This window comes from Sphaerodactylus townsendi, linkage group LG07 (genome assembly GCF_021028975.2).
Source record: "Sphaerodactylus townsendi isolate TG3544 linkage group LG07, MPM_Stown_v2.3, whole genome shotgun sequence".
In the NCBI taxonomy this organism is placed as follows: domain Eukaryota; kingdom Metazoa; phylum Chordata; class Lepidosauria; order Squamata; family Sphaerodactylidae; genus Sphaerodactylus; species Sphaerodactylus townsendi.
In genome coordinates, this window is record NC_059431.1 from 68,291,699 (window position 1) to 68,313,563 (window position 21,865).

Here is a 21,865-nt window from a genome sequence, read left to right on the forward strand (position 1 = left end):
GCCTGGAACCATGGGACTGACATGGCACATAAAGACATGTTAGACAAGGGACTACAATGATGAGGAAGGAGTACAAAATTCTGCCACTGCGGAAGGCAGCAATCTAACACATACTGATGCCCAGTTACCCTCCTTCCTCCCTTCCTTTTGTTGCCTTCCCCAGCCTCCAAAACTGGAAACCTTCTGAGGCAAGGAGTTGCCTTTTGATGACACTGGAGTCCCTTAACATGGCTCTGAATGAACAATGAGTATTATTATTTTGCCTACAAACAATTCAACTTCTGCATCTGAAAAGACAGGCTGACCCTGAAGTAGGCAAGGTTGTTGCCAGGTGAGGCTTGTTCAGCATTAAAAACTAGCTCTGAAAAAGTGCTAATAAAAAGTCATACCTTAAATACAATAACCTGATACTAACCACAATCGAAACAAAATTAGTCCCATAACTATTTGCAAACAATGGAACTACTTTGTCATAAGAATAATAGGTTGCCTTGCTTATTAAAAATATAAATATGACAAATGAGGACTTAATACTGTTGCAGAACATTGGAAATTTTAAAAAACCACATTGATAGAAAGAACCGTCAGATACTATTCCTCTTTTGCAGATCTACAGAATGTTGCCCATGCAGCAAACAGATGAATGTTGCAGAATGGGTTGTATACAGCTTTGCACAGTAGATCTGAACAGCAGAAATTGGAAATCAAGCACAGAAAAATTCTTACTTTGTAACAACAATTCCTCCTTTTACGGCCACTGTTGCAACTACAGGGTTCCCGTGCTTGAAGAACCAAGTGTACATCTTCTGTCTCCAATACGGCCTTATAAACTGCTCTCTGAAACTCCGTTAGAGAACAATATACCATCTGGCAAGATAAAATGCAAGGCAAGGCAAATAAAAACAACAGCAATAAATATATGGAAATATAAAAAATAATCTGTTAAAAATAGAAAATTAAACTGCAGCAGTTTGAGAGAAGTACCAGGCACGGAAAAGGCTGACATGCCTAATCATAAACTAGAGATTTTGAACAACTTAAAAGATCTATTTGCCATTTCCTGGCCTTGGTGACTGTAAAGCACAAATGAAACCAGACGGAATAAAAGAAATGCAGTCAATTTTTAGGTATCTATTGATATTCTGATTCACTAGTGCTGGAAGGAGGGGCTCTGTACAGTGGTCAGACCAGCTTCACCCTTCCTCTCCTAGACCATGGGGGGCATCTCCATGACATCTTTTGATCTCAACCAGCAGGGTACAGAAATCCCAAGATCACTTTTGAATTCAGGCCACCCACAAACCAGCAGCACCATGCTGTGTTATAATAATCCAACAGTATCTTGAACATATACTCACATTATCAAAAGAATGAGATAAAATAAAACCGGCGAGATTAAAGACAGCTGAATGACATTGCGGTTAATCTCTTTTCAAAAGACAGTTTAGACTTCCAGCTTTGGCTGAATGGCAGGTATAAATGAGGTAGGAAGAGGGGTATGTGTATTCTCATTTGCAATTGTGCATTCTTTAAAATACACTCTCATGCTCATCAAAATGTTCCAATGAGGCAGCTGAAAATAGCTTCTTTCATCTTGATGAAGCCAAACTCAAACAGAGTTTTCCATTAAAAACATGCATTTAGCTTTTTCATAAATTATTATTATTATTATTATTATTATTATTATTATTATTATTATTATTATTATTATTATTATTATTATTATTATTATTATTATTATTATTATATTTATAAACCGCCCTCCCCCGAAGGGCTCACCTATTAAGAGCAGGGATATGGGAGCAATATGGAGTTTGGGCCAGTCATTAAATGCATACCACCACAAACATTCACTCCATTCAGAATTTTTCCATGAGGACTGAAGAGGTAAAACATGCACTCAGCTACACATTTAAGTATGAAATTATAGATTCTGTAATTAATCCCACAACATACAAAAAACTGAAACAAGACCCAATCAAGAAAATCACTCGCCAAACCACCACATTGATTAAGAACTCCTCCATTCAACCAGACACATCCCAATGAATCTGCAAGTCAGAAGCTCTTCCACCCCGATTATATGGACTCCCCAAAATCCACAAGGACTCCATTCGGACCTATTGTGAGTGCGATTGGTTCCCCCACATAAGAACTGGCAAAAATTTTGACTTCACAATTATAAAGCAACATTGGACACACAACGCATTATGTTAAAGACTCAGCCCACTTCATTGAAAAAATTTGCAATCTCCATCTCAACCCTAGCGACAAACTTATCAGCTTCGATGGTGTCTCACTGTTCACCAAAGTTCCAGTGAAAGACACCCTCGTACTCATCGGCCAGATTTTTTCAGAGGACATCACAGCTTTGTTTCAACACTGCCTAACAACCAGCTACTTCCAATGGGACAATTATTACAATGAGCAGACAGATGGGGTAGCCATGGGAAACTTCCTCAGCCCAGTGATAGCCGATTTTACACGGAACATTTTGAGAAACAAGCCCTCAAAACAGCACCCAGGAAACCCACAACTTGGTTCCGATTTGTGGATGACACTTTTACAATCTGGAGCCATGGCGAGGAGAAACTGCTGAATTTTCTGGACCACCTTAACAGCATCCACCCAAACATCCAATTTACCATGGAAACTGAAAAAGAAGGAAAACTGCCTTTTTTAGATGTCTTGGTCTTTCGCAGACCCAACCATCAACTGGGCCACACAGTATACAGAAAACCAACTCACACAGACCGGTATCTACATAAAAACTCCAGCCACCAGCCACAACAGAAAAGGGGCATAATCAAAACTCTGACAGATCGTGCAAAATGAATTTGTGAACCTCACCTCCTCCCTGATGCAATCAATCATCTAGACTGGGCTCTGCAGGCTAATGGCTACTCCACAAGAGAAATCAGAAGAGCTTTAAGACCAAGAGAAACCCAGAGGACTGAGAAGAAACAGCCCATCACAGGAAAAATATTTCTACCATACCTCAAAGGAATCACTGATCAAATAGGGAAACTGATGAAGAAACATAACCTACAAACCATCTTCAAACCTACCAGGAAAATACAGCAGATGCTATACTCAGCAAAGGACAAGAGAGTCCCCCTCACTTCAGCAGGAGTCTATTGCATAACCTGCAGCTGTGGAAAGGTCTACATAGGAACCACAAAACGCAGCATTCAGACTCGTATCAAAAAGCATGAAATACACTGTCGGCTTAACCATCCTGAAACATATGCAGTTGCAGAACATGTCTTAAACAAAACTGGACATAACATTTTATTTGAAAACACTGAAATTCTGGACAACTCAGAAGGTTACTATGTCAGATTGCACAGGGAGGCCATTGAAATTCACAAACACCAACACAACTTCAACAGGAAAGAAGAGACTCTGAGAATTAAAGCTTGGCTACCAGTACTTAAAAACACCAAAAGCAAACCCCAAGGGCATGCTAAATTCATGAACAATGGACTCCACCCAAACACAGGATTTGCATTCACCAATACTCCTGCTGCTGCAGGGCATGAAAATGTGAATCACTCCCTAAACTGGTAAGCCCCACCCGCAATACAATACTATCAACCAAATCTTTGCATAAGAACTTCCACCCAAACATCTACTGATTGGTTCCCCACCCTGGGACATGGACAATATATACCCCACTAAACATTCCCTTCTCACATGACGCAGTGTGTAACAGACTTCCCTCTGTGATACACATCTGAAGATGCCAGCCACAGATGCAGGTGAAACGTTAGGAACAAGATCCACCAGACCACGGCCACACAGCCCGGAAAACCCACAACAACCATTATGCAAGTCGATCAAGTGACATTGGTACAAATGTGAGCAACTCAAAAGGTGAAGGCTACTGAAATGGCCACAGACCTGCCAGAATGTTGGCATTCTGACAATCTCAAGGGGCTGGACGGAGACCAAAAGCTAAAACATTGTTTGATAGTAACCTCCTTCAAGATGGAAAGGGGAAATTCTTCAAACTGATGACAACACAGAAACATCCTACAAGCTTAGGATAACTTATCATATTTCCTATACTAAAAGAGAATGTTCTCCAACAACCCTATTTGGAATGTTCAAACACTGATTTGTTCAGACTGAGGATGACACATGACCACCTCTCTACCTCAGAAGAAACAGAATCTTTGATATCTACCCTAGGGTGTTACTTATTTTATTATCCATTGTGGAGCAGTAAGTCCATTTCTGACATGAGAAAAGACAGATTCTGTCTTGGAATCACATACTGAATGAAGAAAAAGTTAATTTTAATAGCATCGTTCTATATGATACTGCGTAGAACCCACGATCCAAAATGATGTTTACTTATTTAGAAAAAATGTATAAGTCCTCTCCAGGAAGCGGCCTGAGGTGATATCTTGCCACTTTGACCGAACAAAAAGGGGCATAAATGGTAGTTGAATCTGGGGAGCATTTCCATCATGACTGAAAATAACTAGGAAACAAGAGGGAAGCTGGGAAGTCACAAGTTATGTTTGGATAGTGATTGAGAGTTCTGGGGAGGTTGACATTTCCTGTGTTTTCCCTTTGAATATTACCATTCAGAGAACAACTGGTATGCCATCACTACCACCTGGCAGAGAAGGGGCACTCTGGGTGAAAAAGAACAAAAATATTAGAAAGGAGAGGTAGATAGAAGTGTTTAAAACATAAATATGTAAGGTTGGTCTTTCCCTCCCTAATCTACCTGAGAATTTTATTTGAAGAATGAAGAATTTCATTTGAAGAATGCAAAGCTATAAAGAATTATGTCTATTCCATTTTTAATAACTACAGTATTTCAGGATGGAATGCAAATGAAATGAATAAGAAAAGGTCAGATCAGTAATATTCTGTTCTGATCTGCTGCTTTACTAACTTGGAACTAATCATCAGAGTGTTTAACTATGAAAACATTCATTTCTTCCAGAAAAAAAACCTGAATTTCTTCCAGAAAGAACAGAAAGCCATCTTGATAATTAGCCACTGTCCCAAAAGGTACTACTCCTTATCACATGGAGAACAGGGTAGAAGTGGCATATCTGCCTGGGGACAAGGGGTAACCCCTGTCCCCGGGCTCAACTAATCTGGTCATGTAGGGGACACAAAATTGGCCTCACACGTGACCAGATGCCTTTGGGAAGACGGCGAGGCAGCCGGAAGTACTTCAGGCTCCCTTGGCCCTGCCCATGTTATCATCGATGTGGGGGGACTGAGGAAGCCCAAACATGATGTTGTCTTTGGGCTCTCACGGCCCCGTCCACGTCGTGGGAGCGACAACCTGGATGGGTTGAGGGAGCCTGAAGATGCTGGGCCAGCTTCTGCCCTTCCCAGGCCCTGGGGAGAGCAGGAGCTGGCCTCCAGGGAAGGTGGAGGGGCACCGCCCCTCTCACCCCCCCTCCAGGCCCCTCTCAGCCTGGCCTCTGACCTCTCCAGAACCTGGGGAGGACAGAAGCCACTACCAGCCTCTGAAGACGTGCTTTTAAAAGCACCCACAAGAAAGAGGGGCTAGGGGCGTGGCCCCACCCCAAGTCCCCCTCCCAGCCTCCGTGCTTTTAAAAGCAAGTCTCCAGAGGCTGACAGGGGCTTCTGCTCTCCCTAGGCTCTGGGGAGAGCAGAAGCTGTGGAGCTGGTGGGGGGGGGGGGTGCCCGGAGAAGTCTTATCTCCGGGCACCATTTTACCTCCATACACCTCTGCAGGGTAGTGACGAATGGCTTTTGGTGCTCCACCAATGACACAGATCGGCACAAGGTATGGTAAGAGATATTCAATATCCATCATAAATATTTTATATTCTACGAGATCTAGAAACACAATTCAGGGCTAGTAGTTAACATCCTCATAAATGAACAAGCTGAATAGCTGGCAGATTTAGGATGCCTAAGATGACATCAGAGAAAGGCTTGCAGTATTTAGCACAGTGAACCATCTGGTCCCGATAAAGCCTGACATCTCTCAACAGACAAAAGTGTGACATCCAGAGATAATTCCAATTGAGTTTCAGAATTATCACTATTGGACAAGTTCTTCATCTTGCAAGAAGGAGAAGATATTTGAGGATAAGTCTCCAAAAACTCAAGTGAAGTGGTGAGAGCTATCAAGAAGGGAACCACTGGGTTGGCATGAAAAACAGCAGTCCAGAATGGGACAAGGGAACTAAAATAGGAACTGAGGATGTTGCATGCAAAGTAGTGTGCTGCAAATGCTTGTGATAATACTGAGAGTACAGTTGATGAGTTGATGTAACCAAACAGTGAAGAATGTCTGGAAGCAGGTGGCCCGTTACAAGATTCACAGGTCAAGGAATGCAACAAAGAAGTTTCTTCTCCCTGCTGCTCTCTATGCAGTCAAAATGCAGGCTCCAGCCAGCCACCCTATGCATGCATGGAACTCTACTGCACATGGACGGGATGCAGCAAAGGCTCCAGAACTTTATAGGAGATTATGTCTGTGCTGCACCTACAAAATGTAAAACCATGATTTTCAATGGCAGAAGTGTACGGAAGAATGCAATAAGTGAGTGGAATGATCCAGTCTTTCCCCAAACCAATTCCAGCAGATAGTGTGAGCAAATTTAAATTCTGGCTCCCACTTGACCCTACTGGATCCACTCCATGACCATGAGAGCTGTGATAATGAACATACAAGGGAAGATGTAAATCATTTCCTCTAGTTTAAAATGATTCCCATCTACATTCAACAAAATCCAAATTACAACTAACAATGAAACAATTTAATTCATTGTAAATAATGGTTCTCACTCTGTCTTCCTTCTTGGGCAGCTGGCTCTTAATGAGAGACTTCGTACGCCTTAAGAAGTAGCCACGCATTTTCTGAGCCAGCCTCTGCATTGCCTTCCGACCTGTTGCTAACTCTCTTTTAGTTGCCATGTGCCTCTGGCCATGCTCTACTGGATCTGAAAACTCCTTCTTGAACCTTGCTTCACCACCCAAAAGTCCTGGTACAGCCCTTTAAGAGAGAGAGACAAAATGGCATGTCCATTGTTTCATGGTGCTGTTAAACAGTATATCCCTACCATCCTAATTTATGATTTAGTTCTGGGGCTACTACACATATTACATACAAACATCATACTTATTACTACATGTAGTTATGACAGTGAGCCACCCTTAGGCTCATTCCACAAAGCATATTTATGTAATCATTATAAATGAACTTGTTTTTCCTTGGAAAATGAATTCATTTATAACGATTGCAACTTGTTATAAATATGCTGTGTGGACTGACCCTCAGTTATATTTCCCAGATTAATGTAACTATAGGGTTTCTGTTTGGGAACATACAATTGTTGTATGATTATGCTGTGTGTTACATATACATGAAAAGCATTTAATGTGTGATTATACAATGACCCTCCAAGTCATAAGTATTCGCTAAAAAGTAACTTACCAGTCCATGACACACCAAAGTTCTTTCATGTTGTTCTGTAGAATTGTCCCAGTGAGTCCTATTCGAACATTACATGTTAATGCCTTCATGGTTTTAGTTACTTGAGCCTTTGGATTCTTGATTCTGTGCACTTCATCTACAATGACAGCTGACCACTTCAGGCTGTGAAATGACATGAAATAGTGATTATCTATATCTTCCAAATATACAGCTGGATCTGGTATTTAAAGAAGAAGAAGAAGAAGAAGAAGAAGAAGAAGAAGAAGAAGAAGAAGAAGAAGAAGAAGAAGAAGAAGAAGAAGAAGAAGAAGAAGAAGAAGAAGAAGAAGAAGAAGAGGAGGAGGAGGAGGAGGAGGAGGAGGAGTTTGGATTTATATCCCCTCTTTCTCTCCTGTAGGAGACTCAAAGGGGCTTACAATCTCCTTGCCCTTCCCCCCTCACAACAAACACCCTGTGAGGTAGGTGGGGCTGAGAGAGCTCAGAGAAGCTGTGACTAGCCCAAGGTCACCCAGCTGGCATGTGTGGGAGTGGACAGGCTAATCTGAATTCCCCAGATAAGCCTCCACAGCTCAGGCGGCAGAGCTGGGAATCAAACCCAGTTCCTCCAGATTAGATACACGAGCTCTTAACCTCCTACGCCACTGCTGCTCCTATGGAGCTTGCTATGGCTGTAATCTATATATATATAAAGCTAACCATTCATTTGTTGGTCTTGCCCTAACGCTGAAATGGCTGGATGCCCCCAAATTTAGGGTACCGCATGGCGATCCCTCCCTGATTCTTGCTTGGGGCAGTGTAATCGGGACCTTTCAAATCGCATGCAAAATCCCATACACTGAGGCCAAGAGTAAAACCATCACTTTTTCCTGGCGCACCAGGCCATGAAGCTGGCTGTGTTTAACTGTCACCCTTAGAATGTTCGTGCAGCCTGTCTGTGGCCTGAGGGCTTGATATGAGGGCTTAGAATGTTCGCGCAGATGGGCAGAGATGAGCATTGAAGACAGTAAATAGGTAACACTGTTAGGTAATACAACTGGAAGTGAAGCACATACACACTTTGCCGTGTGAGGCACCAGATGGGGTCCCCCCCTCACACGCAGGTAACTTTCACTCTCTGTGCCTCACCCACTGCTACCACACAATACACATCCAGCTCATCCTCACACACCTCACTCTGCCCTCCCTCACATCCAACCACCACTTACCCACTTCCTCACCCATATTCACCACAGCTCTCTTTTACTAAAAGCAAGCTGGAGTTTGCCCTTTTCTTCTAAGAAAATCTGCGGGGTGGGGGCGAACCAACACTACTGACTCCGCTTCTTTTGCATGTGGCCCTTTAAAAACCCAGGAAGCTGGCTTCGATCTGAGCGCCTCACCATCCTGCCTCTGCTGCCTGCCTGAGATAGCCTGCTTGCCCCAGTTCTGCCTTACCCAAGCCAGAACTGTGCATGTCAACCAGCCTCATGGACAGCGGGATTTGCACTCTGGACAGTTCCATTGTGGAATGGAAAGGGTTACCTTATACTAAAAACCAAGATACCACCAGATAACAATGTGAATTGAAAAGGGAAAGAGGGATTCCATTTGACCACCCCCCTCAAAAAGGAGAAGAAGAAGAAGAGGAGGAGGAGGAGGAGGAGGAATTTGGATTTATATGCCCCCTTTCTCTCCTGTAGGAGACTCAAAGGGGCTTACAATCTCCTTGCCCTTCCCTCCTCACAACAAACACCCTGTCAGGTAGGTGGAGCTGAGAGAGCTCCGAAAATCTGTGACTATCCCAAGGACACACAGCTGGTGTGTGTGGGAGTGCACAGGCTAATCTGAATTCCCCAGATAAGCCTCCAGAACTCAAGCTGCAGAGCTGGGATTCAAACCTGGTTCCTCCAGATCAGAGTGCACCTGCTATTAGCCACTATGCCACTGCTGCTCCCAAAAGGCTATGCTGGGGATCATTTGACCTGCATGGACATCTGTGTGGGTTGTGGACTGTGATGCGAAGGACAATTGCCTCAGCAACATGTGGCTGGGCCCGCTAGTAAAGCAATAAAATAAATCTACTATTACAAGTGTATAAAGCTCATGTCCGCTGTAGTCCCAAAACATTTCTCCCAGGGACTGAGCCTCTTAGATACTAAGCCAACACCCTAACATTAAACCACATTGTTTATATTTATTCAGATTTGGCACTTTTGTTGATAGCTTCTTGTTCAACCAACAACATTCAGATTTGGAGAAGCAAGGCTAGGGTCTGTAATCAAAGCTTCATCATTTGGCATTTTAAAGAGTGCATCCATAGTACTGCTGAAGACCTCTGAAGGCATTGGCCTACAACAAACATCAGCCATTGAAAGTTAACCAAAGGAAATATTACAGAGATAAGAGGAGATCCTGAAATTATAGCTGCTGTATAGAAATATGTACTCTTTTAACAAAATAACGTGAATAGTTGACATATATGATGAGTATTACACTGAATCTACTGGTATATTGTATATGTTTAAAGATATTTTCAGGCCAAACCAAAACATATTAGTTGGAAGTAAATCCCAGTGAATTCGAGGGATGGGTTTGGGTTTTTTTACAAATGTAAGCATTGGATTCAGGTATTACATTCATGTTTCATGCATTTTCTCTAACATCTTGCTAGAAGTCTTCCAAGGTTCAAAGCCCTGATTATAACTAATATTCTAAGGTGTTTTGAATAAAGATTGACCTTGCAAACAAAAACTTCACAAGTCATTTACCTGATGAACTCATCCAAATATCGGTGAAGAGTCGTATAAGTAGTGAGCACAATCTCACATTTCCCTTGTTTGATTCGATTCAGTTCATAGTCCTTTCTACTGCCATACAACACAATAACCCTGAAGTAACCCCAAGTGTCCAATTCTTCTTTCCAATTATACAGCACAGAAAGAGGGGTCACAATTAGGAAAATCTAAAAACAAAGAACATATCATGATGCTGAATAAATATGAAATGCCATTTGATACAAAATTTGTACACTACTTCATTCCATTATACAGATATCGGAATCTGACTTTCAGTTGTTTGAGCAGGAAACCAGAAGAGAAAACTGAGAAACAAAATTAACCTCTTCAAAATGAAATGTAGCAATTATCATCAGATTTCAGAAGCTACGCAGAGTCAGCCCTGGTTAATCTTACATGGGAAACCACCATTAGAAGCCAAGGCTTGCTACACAGACACAGGCAATGACAAATGATCTCTGAACATCTCTTGCCTTGAAAATCCTATGAAGTCACTCTAAATTGGATTGGCACTTGACGGCAAAAAACAAAAATGGAAATTTGTTTCACAAACTTATGGCAGTCCTATACAAGACATAATGGAAAAGTATCCAAGAAGCTTTACTTTGAGGCACGCCAGTGACTGAAATACTTCCCCCCAACCCAATTTTTGCAATGCCATCCAGGCAACAAATCAGGAAGTTTATTCAGCCCCTGCTGGGCAACCACATGTAATCCAGACACCATTAAGCATTTTTGTATAATAAAAATGAGAAAAACAGACCCCTATCCAAGCGAATCAGAATTGTATTTATGGTCATACAGCCCACATACGTCCCATCCAGATTGCTAGTAAGGCTGCCTTTTATCACAGAAACAGAAGACCAACAGAAACGGAGTACATTTCCAGAAAGATGTAACTGTCAAAATAGTTTGTGAAAGCTTTTAAAAGATAAAGGTCTGTTGGCTCATCCTTTCCCAAATCATTACAGTCAAGCGTATTTTGAAACCAGTGGGACAACATCAATCAAATTCATAATATCAAATAATAAACAGTGATAACCCAGGTTGGCTCAAAAGATCCTAGCTGCCACAAGAGACACCTGGCTGCTGCAAGTTTCAACATTAGGATAAGTTACAAATACAGAGCCAATGTATCATCACAGACATGAAGACTGCTAATGCATTGTTTGGTTTTCTGAGTGCTGTCAAAATTAAATGGGAAAAGGATAAGATCTGGCTGAGCTAAATGACTGTAAAGCAACCCATGATACATACAGCACATTCAGCTTATAATGTGTAGCTAAAGCAGACAATGTATGGGACAAAAACCAGAAGAAACAAAGCTTATACTCTGCTGCGCTATCCCATGCAAACTAATGAAGGGTCTTGAATATAATCCTAACTTCAAGGTTCAGCACATTTGAAAGATCTGCTCCTGGGGCTTTTCTAACTACTTTACATAATTAATCACTTTTAATTATTAACTCAAATGAGCTTATATATGTCTTTTTCTCTAGAAAGAATTTCTTGTTTCCAGAGCAAAATAGAGCAAAGATTTTCTACAATTATTTTATTAGAGAATGAATAGAGCTTTAGATCACATTTTATTTTCATTCCAAGATGAGGAACACTTATGACCCTAGCGTAATAATGTGGCAGGAGCCCATTGTTCAACTGCTACTGCGCAGCCCAATCCCGGGGACAATATGTGAGTCAGCTCGTGGAGCAGGTGCCAGGGCATTTGTTCACCCTCCACCATAAGTGGCCCTTATGCCAGCAAAAAGGGCAAACAGGAAGCTCTGTGGTTCACAATCCAGAAGAACCTCTGCTCCACAGAGCTGTGCTGGCCTAAAGTCAGACACTGGTGCAGCTGGGGCAGGCTAGCGACATTCTCAGGGGCAGAGTCAACCTTAGCGGGCTTCCACTGGGCTTTTAGCCAGGGAGCGCCCCTGGTGCAGGAGTCAGACTTACGACACCTGAAAGCGTGAGTCCATTTTGCCGTATGGAGGGTTTTCAGGTGGCCGGGGGGGGGGGGGAGGGAGGGAGGGAGTCCTGCCTTCCTGCACTGCCTGGAAGTCCCCAGTGGGATTGGGCCATAAATGACACAAGTAATACTAAAAATCTGCAGAATACCCAAGTCACTCAAGAGTTCTTGAGCACACGAAGGGAAGGAACAAGTTTTGCTCTGGTAAATGTACAGACTATTTTTGTAAATTTTTTATGTAGCCCTTCTCTCAGGCTACCGAATGAGCCAGTGCCAGTTTCAGCAGCTGTAACAAGAACTATAGGGGCTCACTGATCAGATACACCAACTCGAGCTAAATCTCATTCTGATTCTTCACTGTGCATACTGCAATTAGGATCCACATAACCTGACAAATTTATTTCCATTTGAAAATGAGTTTCCTAATATCTTCAAGATGCTCTCGGATAAGTGTGTCTAAGTTAACAACTTACATTCTTTGGAACAGATGGCACATCTTTTTTCACTGTTCTTAGCAAAAATTCAGGCATGTTGTTTTCAATATCTGCACGCGTTCCTTTTTTATTTAGTACTGCAGCCAGGAATGAGATTACCTAGAGGGGAAAAGGCAATCTGAAGCTACACAAAACTCCAAAATCCTTCTGGCATGGCACAAAGATACACCAACACAAAGCATCTACACTGAAATAGTACGAGGAGCTCAAGTACCAAAAAGACGTTATCATCACATGGAGGAGAAGAGGAGAATGAGGAAGCCTTTCCTATTTCAAAATGCAGTTCAACCTTAACTATCAACTTGGTGTGTGTGTGGGGGGGGTGTTTATATTTTACTTGATTTTGATTTTTAACTGAGTATTTTTTAGTGTCCTAAGCTTTAGGGAAAGGAAGGGCATAAATTCAAAAATAGAATTGCAAATAAAAATGCTGCTTTGATTGGTGGCAAACCACAAAACAGTTATGGGTTGGCAGTCTATTTTTATTGGGCTCTGTTGATTTGTGGATTACGTTTGTCAAGATCCAGTTCAATCTGAAATATTATTGGCTATATAATATTAAGGCTTAAGAAAGGCAAAGAGAGAAACTGATGAATCTGAAACCAAGGACTGAGGATTAAGTGACAAAAAGACCTCAAAAGCTCATGGTATTGTAACTTGAACTAGCATTCCATTGTGTCATTTGTGTTGATCCATTCCGCTTTATATCTGTTTTAAAACTTGAATTGAATAGGACTTCTAGTGTAAAATGTCTGGCCTCAATACAAATAGATGTATACACTTTAAATTTTTTGCATTTCTAGAATTCTGTAATTTTGTTACTAGCTACTCTCCAACACTATTGTTCATAGTAGCATTATTCATATAGAAGCTTATGTTGGCAGCAACTCATTTTTATGTGATTAATCAGAAGAACAAGGACTTAGTACTGCTGGCATCTCATCTTGTTTCCCAGCTTTGTTTGTCCCTAGTTAGCATTCCTGGCTCTTCATCTAAAAGTTACCAACTCAATGAAGAAGTTTTCACTTCTCTATAATATAACTGTATATAGTGTTCTTTGTTCTAAAAAATAACCCTAGGAAACCACAGCAAAGTTTGTGGTGTGCAAAGTTTTGTGGTGCACATACAAAAAAAGCAGCAAGGAATACTAATGTAGATATGTCCTGGCTTTCACTCACACAACTTATCCAATCATAGCTATATATTTTTATGCAAAGGACTCTATCTCTGCTCCTGACAATCTAAGTAAGAATTTTGAGGTACTGCAGGCACATTTTGTAACTTGCTAAATGTTTGCCTTTTGTTTGTAGCAACTGTCTGTGTTAGAAAAATCCTATATTTTTGAATATTTTATAGAAGAGCTGTAGTGTAGTAGCACACATTTCTTTAGAATTCAGGCAGCTAGAACTCCTTAAAAATTCAAACAATAATATTTATTGTTTAAAAAACATACAACAGAAGCACTGCTTGCTCTGAGAATGTTTTGAGAAAGTGATAATGTATGGAAGTGGATGTGGTCTCCAGTCTTTTCTTTTCTTTTTTTTTTAAGAACCACATGAGCAGACAAACCTTCTTGCAAACAGAAGGGGTTCCATGCAGGTACAGAAGCCCATCAATAGTAGGCAGTTCGCAGAACTAGTTTTTAATGTGCTAAATAATTTAACTACATGCAGTGCTGTCCTGGGTTTGCTCCAGCACTAAGAAACCAATATTGCTTTAATCAAGTTAATAAAATAGCTTGTCTTAAACCAGATGTTGATCACATAGACTCAACAGCTAGGCTTAAAACACAACTAATTTAAAAATAAATTGTTGGGGCAAACATTTGCATGCAGCTCACAGTTCAGTTGTTCTGAAAAGAGATGCTAGTAACAGAAATATGGTTTTCTCATTGTGAGTTTCATGATTATCAAATATACTGACAGCAAATTAGATCTTAATTTTTTTAAAAGAGTGAATGTAACAAATTGGAAGTAAACTAATCTGAATAAATGTTTTAATTCCTTGGCTTCTCACAGAAGTTGAACGCTATCTCATCCATACATGAATTGCTATTCTGAGAAAATAATGTTATAGACATTCTTCCCCATGCTAACAAGAAAGCATTTTTACAAGCTATCTTTCCTTACAAATGTTTTGCAATGTGCACTGTATACCAGTGTCTGGGAAAGAGCACAATAAAACTTCCCAACAGGCAATATAAATGGTCAAGTAGAAATCACCCTTGTTTTTAAAAGGAAGTATAGACTGTGCATGCATAACAGTATTTTTGGTTGTTTCCCCATTTTGTGATAACTCTGGGAAAATAAAAGATCTCACGCCAATCTCACCAATTGTCTGCAAGCAACAGGGGGCTGTCTCTTGCACTATCTTCCAGAAGGTGTGGACAGCAAAGGAAAGCCAGAACAGTACTAATATTTTATTTGATAATAAAAGGGACCAGAACTATCTAACATGGTTTTCATTATTATCAATATTTGAATTTATTTCTACGAGCCTTTTCAAAGTACTGAGGGCGGTATAAAAGTGGGGGAGGGCAGTATAAAAGTGGAACTAATAAATAAATAAATGAAATAAATGAAAATAAATAATGGTTAGATCCATTCCACTACTATGGGCATTTTCCTTCAGGGCAAGGAGCCTGCCACTATTGACACTTGATCAAGGAATCAAGTTCTAAATTTCTAGCCCTTATTAGAGAAGAAATTGGGCAAACATATATTTACTTTAAAATTCAAGAACAAAAACGTGAAGGATCCAAGAAAGCTTTCTGCAAAAAGTTCTTCTTTGTTACTCCCAAATCCTAAGACTTATAAACATTGTAGAATTAGCATATTTGCTATATAGCCTTGCAATTTTTAAAAAGCTAGGCATTCTCAATTAAAGACAGATCATTCCTATAACAGTTCCTGTTCTGCTTTTTCCATATGCTACTTTCATGAAAACTAAAACATGAGCATAATCTAGAGAAATTCAAGATTCTTTGATGAGCCTGATAAATATGTGCAAATGAACTATTTCCTGTAAGGTTTCAATCACTTGCCTTCACAAATTAGTTATAAAAGAAAAGTGAATTTCAGATGTGACTCTGGAATTTTCATAAGCTGCTTACATTAAAAGTAGTGTTAAAATGCTTCAACTGCACCAAATTTTTAATTTAAGAAAATTAACCTAGCACCCCTTATTCATTTTTATTTTGCAAACCAAAAATATATTATTTCTTCCATTTAAACTGCCAAAATTCAGCTATATTGTGGCAACCCTTTTTTTCCCCTTTAGAAAAGCACACAAAGCCTCCTAACATTTTTGGGATCTAGGTTTGTTTTGAACTATAAAACTTCCCCCCAGTTTCCAGGTGCTCTATAGTGAGCAAGTATATAGGCTTTGGGCTCGCTGCTATGAGATAAATTTTGTGGTGCACAAGAAGATCATTGAGATCACTAAGGCTAGATTAATACAGGAACAACTAAGAAATTTTATTTACAGGTTGGTTTTGAAGAAACAAACCAGCAGCACGGGTCTTCAGGTAGACAAAGTAGAAACCTGGCTGCGGCATAAAAATTTAAGCAGGTTATGACATTAGAGTAGTTAGACTTCTCTACAAATACTATGCTGGATCCTCTCTATTACACAGGATTCCCCCCACACTAGCCTGCACTTTCCTCACAGTCAGACTAAATTGTACAAGGTCTGCTCATCACTATAGACAGGCCGAACAATTGAGCAGTCTCTTCTCTGCCAGAGACAGAGCTGAACAGCTCTGCCACACTACCAGGCAGAGCTACCCTTTACTCTGTTGGTTTTTCCTGAGCCAGACCTGAATTGTCACTGACCTCTTCCTGAGGCAGAACTCAACTCCTGTGTTCCCTCCAACATTTCATCCCCCTTCTAGAAGGTGATTGGATGCTGAACAGCACTGCTGTGAGCTCATCTGAATGGCTGACTTTCCACAAGGGGCAGGACAACCTCCTATCTGTCACATATTATCACCATAAATGCCTTGAAAAATATGAAACAAAATAAACTAAACATAAATCTTAAGTGTAGTTTAAAATCTAAATTTGTTACATCACTTACACCCATAATTCAGTTAATTCTTTGTTCAAGAAATATCTTTAGAGTAAAACAAAAAAGAGAGAAAAACCTGTATTGTTTTTCCAAGGCCCATGTCATCTCCGAGAATACATCCACGTTTATGAACATAGTGTCCATACAAAAACAGGGCACCTTCCCTTTGATAATCACGTAAGTATCTATTAATTGTATAAGGGATAGAATCCCCATGTATGGACAATTCAAAAGCAACTGAAGGTGAGGGAAGTCTTCTGTCAGGAAAGTAAGGTTTCTCCAAATCTTCATTATCAAATATGAAGCTCTTCGGTGCAGTATTTTTAATCCTACAGAGTTTTGCTACGGCTATTCTCTGTTCTTGAGATCCACAAAAAGAAACAACAGCAAAACATTCTCCATACTCATCGGTTTCAAGGGATGTTATTATGGCTTCACAAAGCTTTCCATTTTCAGAAAAAGAAGCCAGGCATCTATCACCAGCATGCCACCTTTCTATTAAAAAGGGAATATAAATTAATATTAGTGAATTATCATTCATTTAACTGTTACTTAACAAAACTACATAGATTAAAAGTTTGTAAAACCATCTATTAGTACTACCACATTTCTTATCACCTGCCAGCACCCACACTGAGGACACCATAAAATATAAATAAACAAACAAAGAAATCAACCAGCTTTGCTTTCTGACTTTCCAATTTTGCATTCCTTACACAAATATCAACCCAATTTAAATAACATTGATCACACTGGATGAAGATGATATATTTGTATCTATAACCAAATAAAAAAGAAACAGTAAAGATGATAGGAAGGTGTGTGAAATATCTGAAGGCAAATATTCAAAACAAGGAAGCTTGAACAGCCAGTTTTATAACACAACCAATTTAATTAATTATTAAAACTGCTTTCGAAAGCCTTCAGCAGAAGAAATATGTTCTTATGTTCTAAAGAAGAAAAGTTGGATTTATATCCCCCATTTCTCTCCTAGAGGAGACTCAAAGGGGCTTACAAACTCCTTATCCTTTCCCCCTCACAACAAATACCCTGTGAGGTAGGTGGGGCTGAGAGAGCTCTGAAAAGCTGTGACTAGTCCAAGGTCACCCAGCGGACGTGTGTTGGAGTGTACAAGCTAATCTGAATTCTCCAGATAAGTGTACAAGCTAATCTGAATTCTCCAGATAAGCCTCCACAGCTCAGGCGGCAGAGTGGGGAATCAAACCCGGTTCCTCCAGATTAGAGTACACCTCCTCTTAACCACTACGCCACTGCTGCTCCTAAGAGCTACAAAATGCAGTTAGCAGTTTAAACTGACATTATGCTATAAAGAAAGGCAAGATTCTTCTTATTTATTCTTCTGCCCTCCTTCTAGGAAAAAACAACATAACCAGCTGTAACTCATAAGATTATTTAACTTCTTTCTTCTCTAGACATGAAGCAATCATTCAGCTATGCAGATCCTAACTTACTACCTGACAGAAAAGCTCTGGACAAGGGACAGAAAAATCACATGAACTATTTCTACAAATTACTGCTGTGGTGAATGGTCAGTTTGCTTTATCTGGCATACATTGCACTTTCACACAAAAATGTCACAGCCTGAATACCTTTTATTTAGGTCCTTAGACCATATTGTTAAACAACATATTAATATGACAGCAATCCTTAGAATGTGTATGCAGAATCCTATTGAGGTCTATTCAATGGGGCTCACTCCCAGGAAAGTGAACAAAGAATTGAACCAAATGCCGGCCAACTGAGGATCCAATTCATGCATCAAATGATGTGAGCTCTATTCTATGAAAGCTTAAGCCATAATAAAGTTGTTAGTCTTTAAAGAAGCCACAAAACATCTTTTTGTTTAAGATAAATATAACTATTAAGTGACATGGTCTGCATACATTTAGAGGGACTTTAATAAATACTAAATCCCCCCAGAAAAGAGTAAATGATATTCATTTAGCCTCTCTCTGAAGCAAAATAAGATACATGCTTCAGAATTAAATCGGACATTACATCTTGAGTCCATTAGAAAGAGCCATTTACTTTGACAAAATGAACTTGATTAAAAGGCATTAAAATAAATTAAGAATATATTACTATGTATACTTACTTAGGAATGCCCATGGAACTAAGTGTGGCCTACTTCTGAGTAAACATCGACCGGATTGGAGATAGCATTTTACATTAGTACAATATATTTGAGAGACCTCCACACCATCCCATCCCTTCCCTAATAATAAATAAAGCACCTACCTTTTGGATTGTCGCCCATTCCGAGTTACAACTAAAAATGGCTCGCCAATATTTACACAACTGAAAGAGGGGAAAAAAATCTCTGTAAAATGTTATACATGTATCCCTTTATATAGATTTTTATCTCACCAGATATCTAGATCAGTGGTTCTCAACCTGGGGGTCGGGACCCCTTTGGGGGTCAAATGACCCTTTCACAGGGGTCGCCTAAGACTCTCTGCATCAGTGTTCTCCATCTGTAAAATGGATAAATGTTAGGGTTGGGGGTCACCACAACATGAGGAACTGTATTAAAAGGTTGCAGCATTAGGAAGGTTGAGAACCACTGATCTAGATCTACTTTGAAAACTCTCAGGATTGTTCAGAAGTAGTCATGGCAAATCCTACCCGTGAAAGAGCAAAAAAAAAAGTTCCTTTCAATAATCAAGCACTACACTGCCAATGCCAGCGAATAAATCAATGCTGCAGCTGGATTAGCTCTCACCAGCACCAAGACCTTTCTGAGTAATCCACGTAATCCATGCACTATTGTGCAACTACAGTACCACAGTAATAGCAGCACTAAGGCAGCTAAACTATATCATGGAAGGTCCAGGATGACATATGAAATTCGGTTTGCAAGACTAAATTGTTCATCTCTCTAGAAAAGATAATGGATATCAGCAATTAATGGGCACCTAAATAATAACATAATTTCTCACACAAAACAACACTCATATTACGCTAGAGGTTACACTATACTAAAATACAACTGATGCCATGAGAGTCCACTAGGAAAGGACAATACTGCAAAGTAAAATCTGGTGGGAAAATCAAAATAACCAGCACCAAGAAACTATCAAAAATATGAAAAAAGACTTGGAAAAATGAATCAAGGACATTGTAAATTAGTACAGCTTAACAATTCTCAGAAGTGTATCTTGCTAGGGCTTTATATAGCTCAAATAACAGCCAATTGCATCAAGGACCATATCCAACAACACTTCAGTTCTAGCAACTGATAGGTAGTTTCTCTGACAAGAAGAATTATGGCTATTTCCGACTGTCCCACATTGGGATTTTCCAACATGAAAATAAATTCAACATGCAAAAACAAGTACATTGTATACACTGTACATCATTGCTACCGATTGTGCTACAGTACTATTTGAGTAATTTTTGTTTATTGGTAATCCTAATCGGTATTTTAAATTGTTGGGGGTTTATGTATGTTTTTAAGAACTGTTTTATTTGCCCTTGATGTCACTCTGATAGACAGTTAACTACAGATAGCTCACACCAGTTAGGAAGGAAGGCACAGGGGAGGGATGGAGTGGAGGAGGAGTTGAGTGTATGGTTCAGGAGGATCATGAAAGAGGAAAGTGAAACCAGTAGCTCTTTCTTGAGGGAAACAGTTTAAGGAGGAAAGGAAAATTGGAACCTGTGCATATGTTCCTACCTCCACACTTTAGACTTTTTACATCAAATAAGCCTATTCAATTTATCTAAGAGGTACAGCCATGTGATCCCCCCCCCAACAGTTATTATCACCTGCTAATAGAACTAAGTGGCTACATTTTTGTGACAAACTATCTATTTATATAGTTTCAATTTATCTAAGAGGTACGGCCAAGTGATCCCTCCCAACAGTTACTATCACCTGCTGATAGAACTAAGTGGCTACATTTTTGTGACAAACTATCTATTTATATAGCTATACAAAGTTTCCCTCATGCCTGTTGCCTTCTCACCTGCCAAGTTTATAACTGAAACCTCCCCAGCAGTCTGTCTTGACCACTTCCCCATACGAGTAAAATAGAACAGTTTATGTGTTGTGAATTAATATCAGACTCTTCTGTGCCATCTTCAGACATATACCCAGAGGTGGGATCCAGCAGGTTCTCACAGGTTCCTGAGAGTAGGTTACTAATTATTGGTGTGTGCCGAGAGGGGGTTACTAATTGGTGATTTTGCCACATGATTTTTGCCTTAGTTACGCCCTCTTCTCAGCAGTAGTGCGCAGAACTTGAAGCAGTCTAGCAGGAGGTGCACCGGCGTGCGTGGCAGCCTGCGCCTGCGTGCATTTGTTTCCCGCCCAAGGACCGGTGCAGCGGCTGTGTCCTTACCACAGCCCCGCCCTCGGAATGCCCCGCCCCGGAATGCCCAGCCACACCCCCAGAATGCCCCACCCAGCCCCATTGGCGCTACACCACAGTTTGAATCCCACCACCATGGGAACCTGTTACTAAAATTTTTGGATCCCACCACTGCATATACCAATAAAGAGGTTTGCACTTCATCAGCTTCCTAGGCTGGGTCAAAATACATCTATATACATTTTATATCTGGGGGACAAACAGGGGGAAAAAAGAAAAAGGAGGCACTTGGTTCAGTGAAGAAAAAAAAGGAAGTAGGAAATCGTCATAGCCACCACAAACTTCACAAGGTAGAAACACAGCCAATAAATGTTTGTATGAATAAATAAAACTGCCAGCAGGGACAAATAACCATTATAACCACTGATGGAATTCATACACACAGTAGTAGTATTTGTGCAGGGAAATCACCCTTTGTAAAGTAGCCTATAGCTGTTCATAACAGAAGAGGGATCAGGGTGAACTATTCAGTTTGCACAGCTAGCTTTCACACAAGTGGTTCTATAGAAGAAGCACCTGCCATTTCTCAAGAAACCACCCATATTTCCATCTGTGTGTTACAGCACCAAGAGGGAGTACAATAGCTTTAAAATAATGGTATTGAGGAAGAGGCAGTGTTTTTGGTGTACAAGGTTCAAGTTATCTAGGACTATAGTGTACAAATCAAAACCATGACTTTAAATTGTGCCTGAACGGTAATAAAGAGGTTCTTTGGTATAACAAAC

At 40.2% G+C, this 21,865-nt stretch overlaps 1 protein-coding gene across 1 annotated transcript in view; it reads right to left on the reverse strand.

Moving 5' to 3' along the window:
* ERCC6L2 (ERCC excision repair 6 like 2) overlaps window positions 1-21,865 on the reverse strand; it is a 33,536-nt gene that overhangs the window by 2,955 nt on the left and 8,716 nt on the right. Inside the window, exons 2-8 of the mRNA XM_048504369.1 lie at window positions 19,006-19,065; window positions 16,823-17,241; window positions 12,658-12,777; window positions 10,192-10,385; window positions 7,445-7,606; window positions 6,796-7,003; window positions 727-867 (exon numbers count right to left, since the gene is read on the reverse strand). Of these exons, the coding sequence (XP_048360326.1) occupies window positions 727-867; window positions 6,796-7,003; window positions 7,445-7,606; window positions 10,192-10,385; window positions 12,658-12,777; window positions 16,823-17,241; window positions 19,006-19,024 (1,263 nt within the window). The 5' untranslated portion in view covers window positions 19,025-19,065. The remainder of the gene's footprint in view (window positions 1-726; window positions 868-6,795; window positions 7,004-7,444; window positions 7,607-10,191; window positions 10,386-12,657; window positions 12,778-16,822; window positions 17,242-19,005; window positions 19,066-21,865) is intronic.